Below are 23,994 nucleotides of genomic sequence, written 5' to 3'. Positions count from 1 at the left end.
GGGCGGCCATTTCCGCTTGTCACGTGGGTTTCGATGACATGACGGTTGGCCGACATCCGCTGGTGCGTAGTTTTATGAACGGTGCCAGGCGGGCCAGGCCGGTCTCTAGGCCTCTGTTCCCGGCCTGGGACCTGGCGGTGGTGCTGGGGGCGCTTTGCCTCCCACCGTTCGAGCCTTTTCACTCTATGGATCTGGAGATCGTTAGTCTCGAAACGGTTCTTGTGGTTGTTTTCACTACAGCTACACGGGTCAGCGACATACATGCGCTCTCAGTAAGTTCGGAGTGCATGAGGTTCTTGGGAGACGACAGCAGGGTTTGGTTAAGCCCAACATGGCGTTTGTTCCCAAGAACGGAATGGTGACCCAGACACCGGTTGAGCTGATAGTTTTTCATCCGCCTCCTTTCGCTTCGGCAGAGGATAGGCGGCTGCACTGTCTCTGCCCAGTGAGGGCGTTGAAGCTCTACTGCCAGAGGACGGCGGTCGGCCGGTCGTCGTCGCAACTTTTTGTCTCCTTCGGCCCAGATGGTCGGAGGAAGGCAGTGACTAAGGCGACGCTTTCTAGATGGAGTGTGGATGCCATTTAGGCTGGCCTACGTCAGTAGTGGCGCTCCAGTTCCAGAAGGACTGAAGGCTCACTCTACTAGAGGCGTGGCTACTTCCTGGGCCCTCTCCAGGGAAATGTCGGTCCAGGAGGTGTGCGCGGCCGCAAACTGGTCGTCTCCATCGACTTTTGCGGTTTTCTACAGCCTGGATGTGGCAGCGGCGTCAGTGGCGCACGCTGTACTGGGCATAGCGGCTGTCTCTAGTTAGGGTGGGGGAGGTTAGGCAGGTCTTTTGTGTAACCCGCCTTTGTTCCCTTCTCTACCTTCCTTCTCTTGAGTCCCCTCGGAACCACCGTTGGTAGGTTTCCAGGGGAGGAGGCCCTGTTTCCTTGTTTTCACTTATGGGTCAGACTTGTGTCTGTTCATTAGATGAATAGGCAGACTTGGTCTGTCAGGGTCCTTTTCTTTCAATTATATACCGCACCCCGGCCCGGAGGGCTGGGGCGCCCGTGAGGCCGAAGGTCACGTCCAGGGGGACGGGGCCTTATGGCTAGGGGGCGTGCGGACCTGAGATTCGGTATGGCTATAAGCCCAGGGGGGTTTATGCATCCCATAGTGAGTATGTTACGGAGAATTGACAAGAAACTCAGGGTTACGGATGTAACCCCGGTTTCTTTAGAATTCGGAGTAACATACTCACCTAACACCCCTGTTTGTGTGCATCTGCATGCAGGAAGCGTGTTAAAGAGGATGAGCCACGTCACGCAAGAGGTTTTATACCTCTTCCGGTCTACCGGACACGTGACATACCCTTCTCAGCCAATGAATGGCCCGGGAGTTTATGGTATGTAGCTCTGCATCAACGCCAGGGGGCGGTGATATCCCATAGTGAGTATGTTACTCCGAATTCTAAAGAAACCGGGGTTACATCCGTAACCCTGAGTTGTTCAGCAGGGCATTATTGGGCAGGCAGGTTGTGGGCTAGTGGCCTCAAGACAGGCAGGTTCATGTCTAAAGTAAGTCTAAAGTCTAAAGTCTGCTTTACTTTTGAAAAGTTGCATGCACATGATTTTTTAATATGTTACTATTTAAAATATTGCTTGTTAGATTAAAAGACATGCCGAGTGTCATATTTGAATGTCCTGACTGGATCTGCTTGTAAACATTCACTGGCTGACCTCTGATCAGCTCTTGGTAGGGTTATGCCTCAATATAATAAAAAAGACACACCTGTGTCTTTTTGATGTTTTTTATATACATACCGGTATATATAAATTAAATGTATTTAAACAATTATATAAATCGGGACATGAAACTGTAATCAACTTCCTGCAGCTGTACTGGTCACATTCTGGTGTTTCAACAAAATGTCTGTCTTTTTCATGGTTTTGTGAATAGCTAGCACTATTAATAATACACACTCATGCATGCGCGCACACACACGCACACACACACACACACACACACACACACACACACACACACACACACACACACACACACACACAGACGCGCACACGCACACGCACACGCACACGCACACACACACACACACACACACACACACACACACACACACACACACACACACACACACAGAGTGAGTGCATTAACATTACACAATAGGAATGCACACAGACATTCTGAGGGGCTGTTGCTTTAAATTGAAAACGGGCACTCACTTGATGAGTTTGATTGCACTCATATCTCATATCTCCATGAACGAATACCACAGAATGTCTGGATTGCAATAATAAACATTTCTATTTCCATGAGAGACAATAATATAAAGACAGTGCCAGGCAAAATACTATTGTGGCGTTAGGTTTGTCTGGATCGCACATTACACACATCTTCATATTGCCTGTAAACAACATTTAATCTAGCATCATTCAGCAGTTAAAATCATCAGATCCCTGCACAGTATATCTACAGAATGCACACTTAAGCTGGGCTCGGACTACAGGAGTTATAAAATACTAAATTATTTGAAAATCTAGTTGGCATCACACCACAGGATAATCTTAAAAGATTCTCTTATAAAATTTGTGTTACTGCTGAAGTCCGGAGAGTGCAGACTGCAGAGACAATTTTTTCACTTCTGTCGGTCCGTCTGTCGGTCTGTCGGTCGGTCCGTCGGTCGGTCCGTCCGTCCGTCCGTCATCTTCCGTCCGTCATCCCTGGCACCATTGGACCGACCGGTACGAAACATTGCACGCACGCTCAGTAGGCCAAGGAAGAACCTCTGCCCCAATTTATTCAAATCTGCCTCATGGTGGAGCTATAACAGGCCGCTTCATGTTTTGGCTTATAACTCTTATAATCTTATAATCGAATTGTTTTTCACAACAACCAAAATAAAACTTTTTCTCCAAAGAGGCAGCTCAGCCAATGAAGTCATCAGCCTGACTGAAATTCTTGTCGTTTTTGTTTAGACGGGAACCTGTCATTAACCTCTCCTCTCCTCTCCTCTCCTCTCCTCTCCTCTCCTCTCCTCTCCTCTCCTCTCCTCTCCTCTCCTCTCCTGATCCTTGTACTTCTTACTTACTTTTGTAATGTCGCTGGTCATTATTATTGTCTCCGCCAGGCCGAAAGGCATGGCGAGAGAATATGTTTTCGCCCCTGTCCGTCCGTCCGTCCGTGTGTCCGTGTGTCCGTCCGTCCGTCCGTGTGTCCTGTCTGTGTGTTAGCACCAAATCTCCGGCACCGTTGGCCCGGTCGCTGCGAAACTGTGCACACACACTCCCTGGATGCCAATTCAGAACCTCTGCCTCAAATTTTTCACATGGGCCTGTTATAGCGCCACCAGGAGGCCGATTTGTGCAAAACCCATTTTTCCCATTACTCCTACAGTTTTTAACCAAATCAGTTTTATGCAAATCGGTACACAGTATCTCTATAGTCATGTGGTCAACCCTGATCTGTCCGATTTCCCATATTCCATCCTCATTGGCTAAGGTTACCATCCAAAGTTTGCAGGATTGGTCCATTTTGAACAAACTGCCTCAAATCATGAACGCAGCTTGCCATTTCCATAAAATTGCACACGCACATTCCCACTAGGCCGAGGAAGAAATGGCACTTAAAACTTTTCACATCAGCCTCATGGCAATCTGGGAACCCATCGCCAACTGAAAATGAAAAACAGCGCCCTCTGCTGTTTGTTCTATGTCTGTTGGCTCTGGGCGGACGATAACGTAACACCAGAGCACAAGGAAACCGGTGTTTGTGATGCGCCTTCAGCGCATCACTTCCGGTTGGTGCGACTATGTTTTCATTCCCACTAACAATATTTCTACACGGAACACTAACACCACTTCTCCCAGAGAACATGGATCGTTTTGGTTATAAGCCCACTTGTTTCTATGATGAAAGAGTAAGTTAAAATGTGAATATATTTCCGTGGTTTTGTCTGCTCCGCGGACGCTATTGTTAAATTAGTTTCGGTTTGTTTCGAGGGGGAAAGATCGACGGACATGTGAATCCCGCCCACTACATGTGATTGGGTAAAGCGCGGACTACTTCCTGATCTGAATGCGCACTCGTTATGACGAACCTCCCCGACAGATTCCAACGCAGAGCAGAATCTGTTCTTGAGAGATTAGCCTCATGGTGGCGCTATAACAGGCCGATTTGCATTTTTAACTATAACTGCACGGATCTGCGTGAAACTTTGCACGCCTACTCCCTAGAGGCCAAGGAAAAACATCTGCACTGCATTTTTCACATCTGCTTTTTACAGCGCCACCAGGAGGCCGACTTATGTCAAATACATTTTTGGATATTAATCCTTCAGATTTTATCCAAACATCACGCAAATCGGTACACAGTATCTCTATAGTCATGTGATCAAGACGCATCTGTCCGATATTTCATATTCCATCCTGATTGACTAAGGTTGACTTCCAAAGTTTGCAGGATTGGTCCGTTTTGAACAAAATGTCTGAAATCATGAACGCGGCGTGCGATTTCCGTGAAAATTTGCACGCACATTCCCACTAGGCCGAGGAAGAAATGCCACCCTTTTCACATTGGCCTATTATAGCACCACCAGGAGGCCACAATAACTTACCTGACCTGGCGGAGACCTGTGCTCCGAGGAGCACTTTTTCTAGTTTTAAATATTTCTTGTTAGTTTAATACTTTTCAACCTGGTGTCCCTTAGGCATGTCATTACAGGCAAACACCTTAAAAAATGCAAATGTATAGCAGATCTACAAGCCCACAAGTCATGATACGACGTATTGTGAGCTTGTTCATCGGCTATTTTTGCCACTCGACAGTGTAGTAAAATGAAGTATAAAATAGGGCTTAAAGCAGTAACTGTAAAGAAGTAAAACTATGCAATAATATGTATTCTCAGTTTGTCACGCCATATAGAATAATGTGTTATTAACCAACCAGCCCAACTTGAATGATTACAAACTAGAAAAAGTGCTCCTCGGAGCACAGGTCTCCGCCAGGTCAGGTAGGTTATTGTGGCCTCCTGGTGGCGCTATAATAGGCCAATGTGAAAAGGGTGCCATTTCTTCTTAGGCCTTGCACGGCAATCGGACACTGCATTCATGATTTGAGGCATTTTGTTCAAAAAAAATGTTTTGCTAAATTAGACCTGCTGGTGGCGCTATAACAGGCCAATGTTAAAAGGGTGGCATTTGCTCCTCAACATGGTGTGAATGTGTGTGCAAAGTTTGACCGCAATCGGACACTGCGTTCATGATTTGCGTTATTTTGTTCAAAACAAGCCACTACTGCAAACTTTAGATGTCAATCTTAGCCAATCAGGATGGAATATGAAAAATCAAACACATCCGTCTTGATCACATGACTATAGGGATCATCTGTACCGATTTGCGTGAAATTTTGATAAAATCGGAAGGAGTAATATATATATATTTTTTTACATAATGTCGTTCTCCTGGTGGCGCTATAAAAGGCAGATGTGAAAAATGCAGGGCAAAGGTTTTTCCTTGACCTCTAGGGAGTGCGCTTACAAAGTTTTACACAGATCGGTGCAGTTATAGGTAAAAACACGAATCGGCCTGTTATAGCGCCACCATGAGGCTGATTTGAAATTTTTCAAGTGGCAATTCGTCCTCAGCATAGTGGAAATATGCGTGCAAAATTTCAAGGAAATTGCATGCTGTGTTAATGATTTGAGGCATTTTGTTCAAAACAGTACTCCTGCAAACTTTGAAAGCTATTTTTAGCCGGAATATTAGATGGAATATGAAAAATCTGAAAGACTGTTTCGTGTAATGACTATGCGGGATTTTTGGAAAAAATCTGTAGGTGTACTGTCAAAAAATATGTTTTGCACAAATCGGCCAACTGGTGGCGCTATAAAAGGCCCATGTGAAAAATGTGGGGCAGAGGTTCTGCTGTGGCATCCAGGGAGTGTTTGTGCACAGTTTCACGGAGAGCAAGCCAACGGTGCCGGAGATTAGCTGTTCACAGACAGAATGACGGACACACGGACGGACGGACGGACGGACGGACACACACACGGACGGACGGACAGGGGGCAAAACATACTCTCTCGCCATGCCTTTCGGCCTGGCCGATTCTCAAGAATGGGAGATATACATATATATATATAATATATATATATATAGGCCTATAGGAAACTCACGACCCATAAAAATGGCTCCAAGACCCAAGTAAAACAGTTACCTTTTTTACATTTTAATCATTGAATTTCCGTTACAGAGTCTTTAATCGGTTAAAAAAAGACATGCAGAGTTCCTGACTGGATCTGCATGTCAACAATGTTTCCTTTCACATAGACGTTGACTGTGAATTAAAGACATTCACTGACCTCATCAGCTCTTACTGTAAGTGTGTCTTGGGTTGGGGTTACATTAGTCTTGTGTAGCCAGACAATTATTCCACAATCTCTGAATGCTATATAGAATCTGGAAATCCTGAAAGCCAAGAACGGAAGCTGTCATTTATGTTCACGAAAATACAATTTAAAATATCCATTTCTACTATGCAGCAAGCTATAGATACTTTGCCTAATTTTATTTACAGCAGGTCAACTTTATGCGACTGCAACGGAAAGTGGAACGGAAATAGCGAAAGAGGTGGGGAATCCGCTTTACTCCTGAACCATTTTCAGTGCTTCTGTTGCACTGTATGAAAATTGTTTGAGTCAATAGTCTGGCTCCAGAGACTAGGATACATTTCTGTAGAAATGAACACTGACGTTAAGAGTTCCTGTGAACCAAGAATACGTTTATATAAAAACAAAAACGATTCCAGGCAATTTATCATCCATGTAGTTTGAAAACACATAAGTTGCTCATCATTATTTACTTTCTTGGTAACCGGAAAGGTTGCAGCACATTGTGGTAAATTTTCACCATAGATGTTTACATGCTGCAGTGCATTTTTGGGAATATAGTGTGGATGCTGGTAGCTTGTACTACAACAGGACATGAAACTGTCATCAATTTCCTGAGGCTGTATTGGTCACATTCTTGTGTTTCCACATAATGTCTGTGTCAGGGCTGTGGGTACAACTAGTACTGTCAATAACACGCACGCTGTTCTAGTGCTCCCACCTACAAGGGAGATGCTGCTGCAAATGGCTGCAATTAGGCTTTTTAATTAAAAGAGAGAAAGAAGGGGGGGGGGGGCTGTTTATTATTTAAAAATAATAATTGTTGCTCTGTTGCTTTTTCTTGGTATTCTTATATATATTTATATACATATATTGCTTGTGTCTGAGTCTGTAGATATATGTTTGTATCCACATTTAAGCATGTGTGGACGTGTGCTTGCAGGTACACATACATCGGCATGTACGGGCGTGGGTATATTTATGGGTAGCTGTTAATTTGTCACTATTAATTTGTTTCTGTATTTATTTATTTATCTTTAGTTTCTGTTTTTTTATTTTTTATTCGTATTTTTATTTATTCTGTTTTGTCTGCTTTGGTAATAACCAGTAATGGGAGGAGGGGGGTGGGGGGGGGACCAAAACAACTGAAAACATCAGTCTATCCTGTGCTGGGAAAGCCAGGGAAACTCTCCCCTGTCAGGTGATAAGAAGGTCAGCTCTCATGCATTGAAGGAGGCATGAGCTCGGCCCTGGCCTCCCTAGGTTGGCAGAGGGAAGGTAGTGCCCAGGATTACATGGACAATTGCCACTGGGTGTAAAAAATGGGGTTAGAAAATCGTGGGATAAAAATTTAAGAAGAAAAAAAGAAAGAATAAATAACATGCACGCACGCACATGTTTGTATTACTATACTTAATCAACATTTCAGAACGGCAATTTTATTAATGCCATTAATGCTATTTCCCTGGATGTGTCTGTATGAGAGAGAGAGAGAGAAAGAGAGAGAGAGAGAGAGAGAGAGAGAGACTTACACAACAGGCGCAGACATTTTGAGGGGCTGTGCTCTGACATGAAAAAACGGCACTCATTTGATGAGTTCGATTGCAATCATATCTCATTCCTCCATCTGGATTGTAATAATGAAATGAGGTTGGCAATAATATAAAGACAGTGCCAGGCAAAATACTATCATGGGGTTAGGTTGGTCTGGTTCACTCACAACATGTATCTTCATATTGACTGTAAACAATATCTACTTTAATCTAGCACAGTGGTTCCCAGAACTTCCCACCTTTTCTGGATCAGGGCCCACTTGAACATGTTTATTTTAATGATCAATCACAATCAATCAGATGGCGTTCCATCTTGGATAAGTGGAACTAACGCTGTACACTTTTCACAATGAAAACTAATCTTCCAAGGTTTTAAAGAAAGATTTTCTTTTTGTATATATCGTTGCTGTCCGGCAGGAACCAGCTAACAAAATTTTTCCGCTTTTGCATTTTTTCCCATAGATCAGTGCTATTGAACACCCTTTACGTCTGTGTGTTGGTAAAAAAAATATTGAACCAATGAAAAGTATTAAAAAGTGCTTCTGACAAAACAAGCTAACTCCATTGTATCCTCAAACTTTCTGCTAAACCAGCTAACTCCACCAAAGGGGGGTGGAGTTAGCTGGTTTTGCTGACTCCCTCTTTTGACCTCCAACCTCATTGTGAGCTTGGAGGTCCATTCAGCTGTTCTTATCAATGATGAACAAAACCTCCTAACTCCATTTATTTTGTTTTTGTCATTTCCTGAAAAATTTACATTTTGGAGTTAGCTGGTTCCTGCTGGACAGCAGAGATATGAATGTTATATTATCAATAAAACCTTAGTGTTTTGACAATTATTTGGCTGATCTAGCATGATTCAACAGTGAAAACCATCAGATCCCTGTATCTCTACAGCTGTGGTTCCCAACCTTTTTTTCCTTAGAAGGCCCCTTCATACATCTGACAAAAGCTGCGACCCACACAAAAGCTGCACACGTGCACGCACACACACACGCACACACACACACACACACACACACACACACACACACACACACACACACACACACACACACACACACACACACACACACACACACACACACGCGTGTTGCACCCCTTTGCAGGGCATCCCTTTGCATCATTTCAATAGGATGTTCGTTTAAAGTGCTACCCTTTTTTCTTGGTTCTGGGCCACCCCACATTCATATCCCACAGAGGCATGATGCCTATCAAAAAGTGATAATGATGATGGGTTTTTATTTTGGTCTAACTTCAGTAAATGGGCTACTCATATTTATGCAGTCACAAGAGCGTAACAATTAAACTATAATAATTAGAATTATTTATATATTTTTTTCCTCCTGGAGCAGCTTCACCAAAGAGGGCAAAAGTCTGAAAGAATTTGTTGCCGGTTTTCGCCAGCTGTCATTAACGTCTCTTCTCGTGCCCTCTCCTGATCCATGCACTCTTTAGTATTGGTTGCTTATAATGCCGCTGATCTAGGATCTGATCCTTGTACTGCATACCATTGGTTGATTGTGACGTCGCTGATGTAGGATCTGATTCTTGTAATCCTTACTATTGGTTGATTGTGATATTACTAATCTGGGATCTGATCATTGTAATACTTACAACTGGTTGAATGTACTGTTACTGATCTGGGATCTGAGCTTGTTGGAGAGGTGACTGAGTTCACCAAAGCTATCTGGACTCTTATCAAGGTGTGTGTGTGTGTGTGTGTGTGTGTGTGTGTGTGTGTGTGTGTGTGTGTGTGTGTGTGTGTGTGTGTGTGTGTGTGTGTGTGTGAGTGAGTGTTATCTGATGAACACTCTCTCTCTGCACTCTACACTTTTGATTTGTGTCTTTGTTGACATTCCAAATTTCCAAACCTCCGTGTGGTCGTTTTGTTTGGTGAAGCTAAAGCTAGTTCATTTGATCTCCTTTTCTCCTTTATTCTATAGAATGATAAGAGGAGGTATGAGAAGGGGAACAGAATAGTCTGAAGAATGATATATTCATTAAAAGAAAATCTCTTCTTTTAAGCTTTAGTTCTGCTACTGATTTGTGTTTGTATTTCTTACCACTAAGAGATCTAAACACAGAATATATTTTATCTCACCATTAACATCACTAAAAGATTGTCTCTTCCAGGCGGAAATCTTGTATGGCTAAACCGTTACTTTCCAGGCAAGAAAAAAAAAAGAAAAAAAATCCAATGGATGCAATTAATACTTTTCATTGGTTAAGTATGTATAAAACCCTCAGACAGACAGGATTGTATAAAGTGATATATGTCTTAGCGCAAAGCTATGGCCTAGTATCATTGTGCAGGGACCTGCAACATTAGAAACTGCCAAGCCACAAAAAGGAGCCAAATTTACGCAAGAAGCACTTTTTTTTGCACGTCCAACACACTCACGGGACATCAATTCCCTTCCCCTATTAGCGCATCCTAGGGTGTGACGTCACTGTAGTTAAAGAATAAGTTGTCCTATAATGGCTGTACTTTTAATTATTTACCACTACATTGTGTAGGCTTATCTTGAAATGTATGTGACACACTAAAATCTGTAGGCTTCCTCTTGCTCCTGCAAATAAAATGTGTAGTAAAGTGTTGTTCAGTCTTTTATTAGGGATCACAGTGAGCCTTCATCCTGTCTCATAATGGTTTACTTTTAATATTTGCGATGTGAAATGAAAGTGGGTTAGAAGAGAACCCAAAGTGATTGGTTGATACAGGAGACCTGTTAGGTCTGTACGATTCCTTGGTCTGTGTCAGTTACTTCATCATAACAACAGCAGGAGGTACAAATCATATACCATGATATTCAAATATAGTTTTATTTATTTATGAAGATATATTGCTTGTTTCATACATGAATCAAGAATACAAATAGAATACCTTTTAAGTATACTGGATGTTCAGTTTGCTGTCACGATGAGATGATTAATGTTAATTTGTGAAAAGGCATTTAAAGGTGCTGAACACTCATACAGGTGTTTTCAGTCCAGGGCCTTTAATTAGCCTACAATTAGTGCAGTTAGCAGCCTACAAAAACCATGGATGACAGCAACACAATATATTGCTCAGTAAATAGTATTCTCTGCAGTAAGGAGGCAGACATTGCAGAACAAACACCACAAACATCTTCCACAGCCATTTCAACTAGGATACACATGACACCTTCATGTGTTTCCAGTTCAAATCTGTTGCTGATCCAATCAAATGAATGAAATGGTCCGACCGACCTGGGGGTCAAACCAGGGACTGGAAAATGTACCAGAGATTATGTTGTCAATATGAACTTGAATATGTACTGGAGACTATTGTGTTGTCAAAATGAGTGGAATATGTACTGGAGACTGTTATGATGAATTGGAATATGGTAGCCAAATGAAGACTGTCATGTAGTCAATATGAACTAGACACTCATGCAAACTGGTTAGAGATTTAAAAAGGTGAGAAGGACTGTGTGAAACACAGACCAGCTAGGACTCGGAGGGTCTGGTGGTATGTCCTGTCTCTAAGGGGGTCTGGTGCTGCAACACCGTGTCATTATAACATCATAGAATGTCTTCCTGTGCATGTCGGTTTTGCAGTGTGCCCGCAAAGCATGGCTGCCCTTGTTTGCATAGTTGCATTTCATTGTGGCAGCGAATGCACATTGCATGACCTTTTTCATGTTTTTACTCGAAAATGTCTGATAGGGGGAAGCCATGGCAGATACTAACAATGCTAATCTATTTTATTGTTTCTTGGTTTCCAGGGCAACAATTTGGAACCCTGCGGCGGGCGGGACTGTTCTACCTGTCGCTGTTTTCCTGCCAAGGGAGCCATGGTAAGACACCGCCCGCTTATATGACATCATCCAATCACAATACAGCCATGTCACAAAATCATAGCATTGAGCATGTGTGCATCAGAGCGATGGAAAGAGAGTGGCGATAAGTACAATATGCTTGACCACAGATATTTCCAGTTACATGTTAAATTGATTCAGATGTGAGGATAATATAGAATCAGATTTACCAGTTAAATGTGCATCACAAACGGTCTATTCTGCTGCAACTGTACTCCTAGTGTTTGCTGCTAACTTCAAGGAACTATTGTGTTGCTTCATGATACATAAATTGCTGTTGAACATAGTTGTCACATTTTAAATATTAATAATTGAGTGTTGATTTCAATTTCTATACTAGGCAGGCATTCATATTTGAGTTAATTTTGTGTTTCTTGTTTCACATCATGTGGGCACCATGCAATGAGACAATGCGTAACTTCTTGATATGGAACAGTGGAATGGAATGCCCAAACGCCCAAAGGGTCCTTTTCTCTTGTAATACTCCATAGGCCTATTGGATACACACAAGCACATGCAGACACAACGGTTAGTTATTTACTTGCAAAGATTATAGGAAGAGTTTTGCTTTGAGGCAGGCTTGTTGATGACCATAATGAGCCAATCCTTGACCTCCAGAACTTTTGGCATCTGGTGGACTTGAACTCCTGACCTGATGGGGCAGAAGAAGAGGTCTGGGCAGGCATGGCAGCCTTTTGACGAGCATTGCAGCTATCTGCTTGTGTTTAGCTCATACAGTATGTCTCAGAATGATGATGTCACAGACAGACAGACAGACAGACAGACAGACAGACAGACAGACAGACAGACAGACAGACAGACAGACAGACAGACAGACAGACAGACAGACAGACAGACAAAGACACACACACACACAGCTGTTCATAGACAGTGTTCTTTCTCTTTAATTATCAGCTAGAAAGTTAAAGAGAGTGAGAGAGGACAGATGAACAGACACACTCTCTCTCTCAGTAATTAAAGGCATTAGCTGAGACACCTGGTCACCCTTACAAACCATATACTGTTGACGTGGTGACCACCTCTTGACCTTGTCACATCTTAAAGAGTCAGATTAAACCTCTGCAGGAATCAACTCTGGGAGATGATCAGTCACAATGGCAACAAATCCGCTGATCAGCTTAATGAGGATTAATGAGGATTAACAGATGTCACATGATCTGTATTTATGAAGTTAGTGGCAAACATTTGTATTTGTGATCACACCTAATAAGTGACCCAGTGTGAGAAACAAGTGGTATAGAGGAGAGGATCAGACCTATACAATTGACCCATCAGATTATTGAAACTTGTTTCTGAAAACTGAACTTCTGAGAAAGCATTTCTTGTTTTTTTACAAAGATTTTCACAATACCTCAGCTCAAAATACATCTTTGGAAAGATTAGTTATGTTTGATATGATGTTGTAGATGTAATTAACACAATTAACCCAATACATGAATAATGGTAAATTTGTTTCAATTAATTTGAGAAAAAGCTGACACTGATGGGACGAGGAGCGCTCTTTTTGTTTCAACCAGGCAGGCGCCTGGTTGAAACAAATGTTTGTCATCTGGAATGTTGCATTTCGTTTTTTTGGTTAGTTTTTTGTCACCTTTTCCTCAAAATCCCTAAACCATGAGTGAGTTTGAAAACACAGTAGTGCAGTTTGCGAGCTCATTGTGAATAAATTTAAATAAAAAAATCCTGGTTGAAACAAAACAAGCACTCCTCCCATCAGTGTCATTTTTTTCTCAAATTTACTGACCCCACCAGTCTTTTTTACAAACATACTTGTACAGTAGGTTTACAAAAGTACTGATTTCTCAAATGTATTATTTATAACATATTATATAGCATCGGTCCAGCATGTTCAGGTTTCAGTACCCAGCAATGGCTGGGTTATTGCATGGGTAAAATAGGCTCCCTTTCCCCACTCCTGCTCCCCTCTCCTTCCTTGACCTCTTTCTCTCTCTCTCTCTCTCTCTCTCTCTCTCTCTCTCTCTCTCTCTCTCTCTCTACTCTCTCTCTCTCTCTCGCTCCTCTCCTCTCTCTCTCTCTCTCTCTCTCTCTCTCTCTCTCTCTCATCTCGCTCTCTCTCTCTCTCTCTCTCTCTCTCTCTCTCTCTCTCTTCTCGCTCTCTCTCTCTCTCTCTCTCTCTCTCTCTCTCTCTCTTGCTGCTGAGCTCTGGTCTGACATCACACATCACACGCAATCACTTTGATACCTGTCAGAGAGGGGAGGGGGGATTGTGTGTGTACAAACACAGGTCTGCGAAGTTACCTAGTATCCCTTTAACCTGACTCCCCCTAGATGGGGCGGTATTAAGTTCACAAGTTCACAATACAGCCTCCATCTGGGATCGCTCAGAGGTTGGAGTTTAAACCGACCCGCGCCCAGTCGAACCAATCAGCGGCAGCTACGGGCGGGATCTTGGCGAGACCGGGTGTGACGCCATCGAGGAGCACCTGTTGCATTTGTAGTTCTTTCACTATTCATCATGGTTGAATAGTATATAAAAGAACTATACGTCATGTAGACACGTCAATATGATTGGTTGAGTTAGCACGCCCAGAGTGATAGACAGACGGTCCCTGCCAAGTAACTTGAAAAAAGGGACCGCCCTCTCAGCGGTTGGGCTACCGAGATACCAGATGGAAGCAGGTTGTGAAACAAGTGTGAAGCAAGCTTCTTCCATCTGGCGGGGTCAGGTTAGCTGCCTGTGCCCCATGCTCAGATCACGCAGCAGTCATTGACATCACACTGAGACAAGAATCAGGCACCCAGGTAAAACGTGCAAGAGATGATATCGACGAGAAGGGTTCTATTGTGTATGCTGATCGTTCTGAGCAGGAGCAGGTTGCCGTCAGCGTGGGGATCTTCACCAACTCTTCACCAGCTTTTGGAGGAGCAGCCACACACCCTGACAAGAGCCTCTGGCATAGCTTACAGGTACGAGACAGAGAAGCAGCAGAAGGGAAGCCAGAGTCACGCAACTGATGCGGGCAGCGGCGATATTTGAAAATGCTCGCATGACGCGGCGTCAGGAACCAGGGAGGGCAGCTGTGCAGTCTATCGACAACCAAAGAGGGCACCAAAACCTCCTCAGCGGTGGCACTCCTCAAGAAAAGTAACAGACAGGAGAAAAAGAAAACTGCACCGCCCCTTGTTAACCCAAGCAGCGTGCAACGAATGCTGGACTGATGCCAGCATCCGACCCAAGCATGGTTGCTGTCTGTTCCAAAGACCAGGAAGATGAGATGTGTGTTCAAGTAGTGATGCAACGGGTTGAAGATCCATGCCTGGTTGGACACTGGTGCTGTGAGGAGTGTACTGCAGCTCCATCACTTCCAATCCCTTCCCATCGAGGTCAGACCCCCCCCATATAACGGGAATCCTGTATGTCGTTGGGCCGGAAGGCCTGCCAGTCTTAGGAAAGGTCATTATCCCAGTGTGTGTGTGGTGTGTGTGTGTGTGTGTGTGTGTGTGTGTGTGTGTGTGTGTGTGTGTGTGTGTGTGTGTGTGCGTGTGCGTGTGCGTGTGTGCGCACTCGTGTGTGCGCACTCGTGTGTGTGTGTGCGCCCACGCATTTGTGCATGCGTGCGTGTGTGTTTATACAGCTGGATAAAGGCAGACTGGGCCCCTGGGAGCTAGTCAGACAGAGACTGAGGGGATTTAATGATTTTACACTTCTGTTGTTCGACAGAAAAAACAAAGAAAACACGACATACCAACGCTGTCAAAACCATTCTACACAGTACAACACACACACACACACACACACACACACACACGCATGCATGCACATGCACACACGCGCACACACACACACGCACGCACGCACGCACGCGTGCGTGCACACACACACACACACACACACACACACACACACACACCCCCACACACAGACACACACACACACACACACACGCATGTACATTACAACACTACACTTTCACTTTTACATAAAACTAATTCTATCAAGTTCCATGGTAAATTTTACCCGTAGAGACTGTATTATCATGTTACGTAAACTCTTAGATTCTATGAGTTCGGGTTCCGCTGGTTCGGCGGGAACCAGCTACTAGATGGTTCGATTACTTTTAGATACTGTTTTATTCCATGTTATACAAACTCCCTATAGCAAGCTCACAACGCGTTGCAAGGCGCTGTGAGCTTGCAGATCGTCTATTTTTCCCCCTAGAATAGCGATGCTGGAGTTCAAGTGGTTAACCCATTAAGACCTGGAACTGTGTCATTTTTTGATTTGAGCTAAAAAGCATTATTTTACACTTTGGGCTATTCAAAAATAGCAGATATACAAGCTCATAGCGCGGCACCGAGTGCCGCGCTACGAGCTTGTAGATCTGCTATTTTTGAAAAATCGTGAAAATGTGTGCAAATCTTTGAATATATATATTTTTAAAGCGAACATTTTAACTCAAATTGTTGCTTCTGGGGGTCCCTGGAACAAAATATTTTGAGATGGGGTCGGCGGCCAAATACATATAATTTTGGGGGTCCTTGACATGAAAAAGATTGAGAACCACTGATACAGAAACATACGTTTTTCAGAATACTGTTGAGATTTAGGAGACATGTAGAATCGGCTTCAGGTCTTAAAGTGACATGGCAATGGTGGATTCAATGTTTAAGATTAATGATGTACTAGAGAGTCCCTACATTAATTACATCAACAATCTATTAACATGGTGCTCATGAACGGCTAACAAGACCCCCAGAAGGAGATAGTGGGGCGGTTGAGCACCAGCAAGATGCAGATACATCTTCCCCTCATAGAGGAGTTTCAGACTCGGTCAGTCCTTTGTGCAGGTACTCAGGTAGCCATTAGGCTTTACAATGACATCAACGATGTTATTCCTCATTATCCACTGTGGACTGACTGTCCTGTTCTAGCCACATTATTGGTTGTGGATAAACTTACACCTCTCAGGCAGTGTTGAGGGCCAAGCAATATTTCTGTAGCATATTTGGTTTCTTTGTGCTTTACTACCTGCTGACTTTGTTTCCCCCCTGTATCTGGCTTGTTTTTCAAGCCAGATACACAATTGTGTCAATCAATTACAATTGAGGGCCACTTGTAGAGATGGTACAGTAGGTAATGATTTTGCACACAATCTTAAACTTGAATGAGCCTTTTAAAAAGGCGATGCAGAGATGGTTTCTTATAAGGAAATGAAATAGCTTTGATGTGAGCAAAGAAGTGGTCTACACTAATCTAGTGGAATGTATAATTTCAAAATAACATCACATGACATGAGGCAAGCTAAGTCTACACCAGAAATGTAGAAATGTAGGGGCTAGGAGCAAAAGCAAGCCAGCAATATTATACGGAGACCCCAGGAGAAAAGCAATATTCATAAATAAAGTTCAGGACCTTTCATATCCGTTGTAAAAAAAAGAAAGACAAAAGAAAAACTCCCTTCAGGTAGACGTATATACCCACAGCAATGAGAAACATCTAAGAGATCTTTTATTCCATCTCTGTCATCTTAGTAAACAAATTACCTTTATAAAATATTAGTGACTGCTTCTGTCGTCACAATGTCTATTTATGCTGTACCAATTGTTAATCCTACTATCTTACTATAAAATGACAAGGAAACCTCTGTCCTTCCTTCTGTCTGTCCTCATGTCCTCATCCATTTGTCTCCTCAGTGAGTTGACCAATCAATTTAAACGTACACATGGCCAATAACCATTGGCATAAGAAGGGGAGTGAGGAAGCCAATTTTTAACTTTTACCAAATTTGAGCTGTTTATTAAAGCAGCACTATGTAACTTTCCTCTTCTACCCCAGATTTGAACCTGGTTTCCTGCGCAAGTGCTGACATGTTTACTACTGAGCTAATAAAGCCTGCCTGCTTGCTCAGGGTTTGATTGATTGACTGATTGATTGAATACTTTATTAACAGTTTGCAAAAAAGGTGGTACAGTGGTACAGATTTATACAAAAGGTGATAAAAGAATAACACAAAAAGCTATTTCCATTGTGGTCCTGTGTATTCAATTCATCGAGGCATTTAAAGACAAACAATAATATACAATAATATGCAAAACATCATACTAGTAGTAATAAAAAAAGAGGAAGATATGTACAGTAAACACTTGGGCAGGGGGGTCATTTCTGGTGACAAGCTTAGACGTTTTATCGGGGAATACATTTAATCTTGACCATCTGGTCAAAATTTGTGTCAGATCCTGTGTCTAGGTGAGATATGACCTTTGACATGATCTAAATGTCTCAATAGAAGAGCAGGGAGACAAAATACAACCACCCCAATTGTATAAGTTATATTGTATTAACATACAGTACCATACCATACAGATTGGACAAAATTATATTTTATACATTTTTAAAAAGTTACATAGTGCGGCTTTAAGTCTACTCTACAGTACACATATGCCTACTAAAGCCAGTAAATTGCAAATACACATAAGTACACAGTATCCTCTCTAACTTGATGGCAATTAAAGTGAGTGAGTAGTAAACCAGAATGAATGAATGAATGAATAATTAACCAAATTTATGAAACTTTTAATTTAGATCATAATGTCAATGTAACTATAACAACCCTTTGGATGTTCGGGGCCAGCCCTACCTACAGTACAAATAGGCCTACCTGTACTCTACCTCCTTGTCCCTGCCTTGAGGAGGGTAATGGCTGTAGGGATGAATGAGTGTTTGTCGGAGGAGAAGCTGAGGGCAGATGCCAGAATGTAGGGATTGAAAACCAGATGAAGGGTGGGTGCAGTCAGACATGGAATTTTCCCTCTTCACCACCTGACTGTTATACAGAACAGAGACAAAAATAAATAAATAAACCAGCCAACTAGAGTCAACACTAAAGTGGTTAGACAGTTTATCCACAACGGGTGCGGTTAAATTGTGTTGAAAGCTGATGAAAAATCGACAAACAGCACCTTGGCATGAGTTTTACTGCCCTCTAGGTCAGTGTTTTTTCAAATTGGAGGCTGCCCAGGGGGCTAATTGGAAAGGAGAGGAAAATTGGAGGGGGGGGGGCTTACATACTGTAGGTCAAGCAAGGAAGGTGGCAGTAGTGTCCTGAAAACTATGTGTAGCTCTATCAGGGGTGGGCAACTTTGACGATGTAGAGGGCCACTATATTTCCACACTCACTCCAGAGGGCCACATTGCATATACTGTCGGGCAGAAACCTCTTATCTCCATATTTTAACTTTTTTAGTAAATTAATGCCGTACTTCGCCATTCTGTGTCACACAAAAGTAGCAACAATAGCCGATCTACAAGCTCACATCTTCTATTTTTGCTATTTTTGAATTGGAATCCAGATTTTCTTTTGTGCTACTTTTGAATTGGAATCCAGATTTTTTGCATTTTAGAGCCCTCTGCTGGCTGTTTGACAACATAATCTGGGCCAGGGCTTGTCTTGCATGTGTAGTGCTTACAACAAGTGTTAATCACACAGTGTAGTACTGTCAGGGGGGGGGGGGGGGGGGGTGAGTTGGAGAGGTGTTGATCAGATTCATTAGAGAACATCAAATCTGAGATTTAAACTTATTGAGCTCTTGAGCCAATGAATGACTTGTGAGAGTTCTCTTTTTCTTTTTATCCTGCAAACCAAACATAGTTTTCATGTCATCCCAGGCAGAGCCAAGATTATGCTACCAAGACTGTCGTCTTCTTGTTTGTCTATGTAGATTATGTTTATAAACTCTCCTGATTTCACAATTCATTTCTTTTTGCGGTTTGTTGAGGTCAGAATGGTTGCCCTGCTTAAATACTTTTCATTTTATTTAACTAAACCCTTAGCGGATTTACCTTCCTTATGCGGATACATCCTTTATGTGGACTACTTCCCTAATGTCCCACCTGCACATGAGACAATTTTGCACTAAAGGCCTATGTCCTATATCTGTTACGGTTCTAGTGCTGCACCTTATTGCGGCACCTTATGTATTGTACACACCTGCTTCTGATACTTTGACCGTTTTCCAATCCTGTCTCTATCCTTCCGCCCTTTCCTGAAAACCAACAAACTGATGGAGCTTGCACAAAATAAAGCAACATCAGTGTAAATCTAAATTAAATGGAAAAAAGTGCAAAATAAGTCATAAACATGTGTACAGTCACCTTGTATTATGTACCATTGCAACAATAACAACATAAACTTAACATTACAGAATGTAATGTCAGATCGGCGTGCAACACATCTTATGAGGAAGTATAAATCGGGCCTTAGCTGGTACTGTAGATCTATTATATTTTGGATACATTTGAATACATTTAAAATAAATGAAGCTGTAGTACTTTATTTCATTTTCATATAGATAGATACCTTTATTGATCCCGCGGGGGAATTTCAGTCACCCAGAGGCATCACAGCAGTTAAGAGTTAAAGTACTGTCGTATACAGCAATACAAGGCAAGAAAAACAATAAGAAGCACTGTCAATACAGAAACACTGTATACAATAGTGTATACCTACTGTACGTATACAACTATCCTGCACTATGGAAATACTACGACACAAGGTTACAGTGACCTCACCCTATCCCGCCCCAGAACAAATAAAGTGTCCATTACAATCAGTGCAATGCCAATCAAATAAAGTGTCAATTTCAATCAGTGCAATGCGAAATAAAAGTGACAGTGTTCACAGTGCAATCAGTACAATAACCATACCCTAAAAGTGTCATTAGAGGTCAGAGTCCTTGATACATCTAATATAATAGTCCAAGTTATGTCACGGTTGACCTGGCAGAGCGACCACTGTCAGTACTGTAGAGAATGAAGGCTTCTGTGAAAAGCCTACAATGGAGCAGATTATACCCAATGCATTTGGCATGACGGCTGTGGCGGCAGTGGCTCAGGGGTAGAGTGGCCGGGTAGAGTGAACTGGAAACCGCGAGGTTCCCAGTTCGATCCCGGGCTGGGGCGCTCCCCCAGAGTTAGTGTCGAAGTGTCCTTGAGCAAGACACTGAACCCCTAATTGCTCCGGATGAGCAGGTTGGTACCTTACATGGTTTCCTCCGCCATCGGTGTCTGAATGTGTGTGTGAATGGGTGAATGGCACAATCAATGTAAAGCGCTTTGGATAAAAGCGCTATATAAATGCACCATTTACCATGACCGTTTTCCTCAAAAATCGCAATATATCGCCTTGATTACAATATCACAATATATTGAATCGTGGTTGCCTAGCACTGTCCTAGTTGCTAACTGCAGAAATCTGTGGTTGTACCGGGCAGCTCCTAGTAGCCAACTAAAGAAATGTGTGGTTGTACTGGACAGGTCCCATGTGATCAACAATAGAAGACTGTGGTTGTTCTGGCCAGCTTGCAGTGGCTAAAAGTAGAAGACTGGTTGCAGTAGATGAAACACAACTGCAGGTTTTTGTAACTTCTCTCTCTCCCAGGGTGCACCAGGGCAGCAGGGATTGCAAGGGCCCCATGGGACGCCAGGATTGCCAGGTCCCCAGGGACCAAATGGAGAGAAGGGTAACAGAGGAGACGAGGGCCCCCCAGGATCTGCAGGACTGAAGGGAGATACGGTAAAGATAGACATACAGACAGACGGACGGACGGACGGACGGACGGACGAGATAGATAGATCGATGTTACTTTGTGTCTGTTAGTTATCTTTGTGTGTGTGTGTGTGTGTGTGTGTGTGTGTGTGTGTGTGTGTGTGTGTGTGTGTGCGTGTGCGTGCATGTGAGCGTGTTTTAGGGGTCAGTAGGAGTACCTGGATATCATGGTATGGACGGCATTCCTGTGAGTACAGACAATTTCACTTTGTTTCCAGAAATTATTTGTCTCGGTCTCATCCTGTAGTTTATTTCATGATTATGAACTAGTGTGACCAGATCCAAACTGTGTGGGACAGAAGTATGGGTGGGGGGGGGGGCTTGATGTCATATAAAAATTCGACCATAGGTCTTATATATCGTTGCTGTCCGGCAGAAACCAGCTAACTCAATTTTTCCGCTTTTGCATTTTTTCCATAAATCAGTGCCATTGAACACCCTTTACGTCTGTGTTGATTAAAAAAATATTGAACCAATGAAAGGTATTAAAAAGCGCTTCTGACAAAACCAGCTAACTCCATTGGATCCTCAAACTTTCTGCTAAACCAGCTAACTCCACCAAAGGGGGGTGGAGTTAGCTGGTTTTGCTGACTCCAGGCTCTACCCCCTTTTGACCTCCAACCTCATTGTGAGCTTTGAGGTCCATTTAGCTGTTCTTATCAATGATGAACAAAACCTCCTAACTCCACTTTTTGTTTTGTTTTTGTCATTTCCTGAAAAGTGAACATTTTGGAGTTAGCTGGTTTCTGCCGGACAGCAGAGATATCAAATTTTGTTATTAACCTGCTGTAGCCTTGGATATTTCTCATGTTATTTTAACAGGCTTAAAAACACATCAGGCAAAGAGACAAGAGATAGACTTACAACGGAAAGTCTACTTTCAGGATAGGCTTACAGTAATCTCTCAAGAACAGATTCTGCACTGCGTTGGAATCTGTCGGGGAGGTTCGTCATAACGTGTGCGCATTGGCTACAAGTGGGCGTGCCTTCAGATCAGGAAGCAGGCCGCGCTTTACCCAATCAAATGTAGTGGGCGGGATTCACATGTCCGTCGATCTTTCCCCCTCGAAACAAACCCAAACTAATTTAACAATAGCGTCCGCGGAGCAGACAAAACCACGGAAAGATATTCACATTTTAACTTACTCTTTCATCATAGAAACAAGTGGGCTTATAACCAAAACGATCCATGTTCTCTGGGAGAAGTGGTGTTAGTGTTCCGTGTAGAAATATTGTTAGTGGGAATGAAAACATAGTGGCACCCACCGGAAGTGAAAGCTGAAGGCAGACCTAAACCCCGGTTTCCTTGCGCACTGGTGTTACGTTTTCTTCCGCCCAGAGCCAACAGACATAGAAAAAACAGCAGAGGTCGCTGTTTTTCATTTTCAGTTGGATCTGGGTTCCCAGATTGGGCTTACAGTAGCCTGGTAAAGCCCCTCCCTACGGAAAATCTCATTTCCATTTGATTTCAGGAAGGAGTCTGGCATGAGGGCTTGTTTGGCTTTTTTTCGTCGTCCACCAAGTGGACGAGCCTATCAGCGTCCTTAGCCTGGTAAAGCCCCTCCTCGCTCATCGTTCTGTGATTGACAGCGAAAGTTGGCCAATCAGGTGGCGAGTTCGAGTGAACCCGAATGGATTCGAGTGCAGCCGACGGCAGCCATTGTTTTCTGTCCGCTGTTTTTGGTTTTAAAACTTGAAAACGCTCTCAAACTTATTTTTTGAGGCACGGAATTTACTTTAAAGATATCGTTCGGATAGAATTTAATTGTTTAACTTCATATATGTCATATATACGAATATCAATTATTTTCGGCAGCGCCCCTTCAAAAGTCCCCTTGCGTCACCTTGGCTGGTGGTGGAGAAAACGAACTGCTGATTGGCTGAAGGGGAACGAACTGCTGATTGGCTGAAGGGGTTGTCAGTCAACGGTACTAATCCAGCCCAGCTCCCAAATTGCCCATACAGGCCCTCATGCCAGACTCCTTCCTGAAATCAAATGCAAATGACATTTCCGGAGGGAGGGGGGTTTACCAGGCTAGGCTTACAGTACATTGTTGCATTTTGAACCGTTGATTTTAAAACAAGCTTGTAAATAACTGTGTGTTCTTACTTTATTCTGTACTTGGTCTTGAGTTTTGCGTGCGTGTGTGTGGTGTGTACTGGTTATTGTAGGGGCATCCTGGACCAGGTGGCTTCCCAGGATATCCAGGGTTAGATGGCTGCAATGGAACCAGAGGAGAAACCGGTAGACCTGGTCCAGAAGGACCCACTGGACCTGACGGAGAACCGGTAAGAATCTGTCCAGAGAAGGTGCCACCCAATGCAGCCTCTCTTACAGGTCATAATTAATTATTAATGCATGAAGACTAGAGGTTCGGGCCGCTACGTGGCCCTCACGTCTAGAGTTCATAGACAACACACTCCATATTTGGGCGTAGCTGCTTTGGGAACTCCTTAGTTGGCTTAGTACATGGTTATGGCTGAGTCACTGATTGAGTTGTGATGGCGTGGTCCAAACGCCCGCCTGTCCTCCCTTAAACCAATTTCAAAATAGGATTAGTGTATTTTATCATTATTATTAGTAAGTTTTATTTGAATAATGATTATAAATAACAAATGA

At 43.0% G+C, this 23,994-nt stretch overlaps 1 protein-coding gene across 2 annotated transcripts in view; it reads left to right on the top strand.

The window, feature by feature from the left end:
- The window catches only part of col4a4 (collagen, type IV, alpha 4), a 92,148-nt gene that overhangs the window by 16,044 nt on the left and 52,110 nt on the right, over positions 1-23,994 (top strand). For both annotated transcript variants that reach the window (XM_080428476.1, XM_080428475.1), the window contains exons 4-7: positions 11,695-11,766; positions 21,207-21,341; positions 21,517-21,561; positions 23,547-23,663. In XM_080428476.1, the coding sequence (XP_080284602.1) occupies positions 11,695-11,766; positions 21,207-21,341; positions 21,517-21,561; positions 23,547-23,663 (369 nt within the window). The remainder of the gene's footprint in view (positions 1-11,694; positions 11,767-21,206; positions 21,342-21,516; positions 21,562-23,546; positions 23,664-23,994) is intronic.

This window comes from Gymnoscopelus braueri, assembly GCF_963280865.1.
Source record: "Gymnoscopelus braueri genome assembly, chromosome: 5".
Classification (NCBI taxonomy): Eukaryota; Metazoa; Chordata; class Actinopteri; order Myctophiformes; family Myctophidae; genus Gymnoscopelus; species Gymnoscopelus braueri.
Note: the sequence above shows the minus strand (reverse complement) of the source record. Positions and strands in the feature narration are given on the sequence as shown.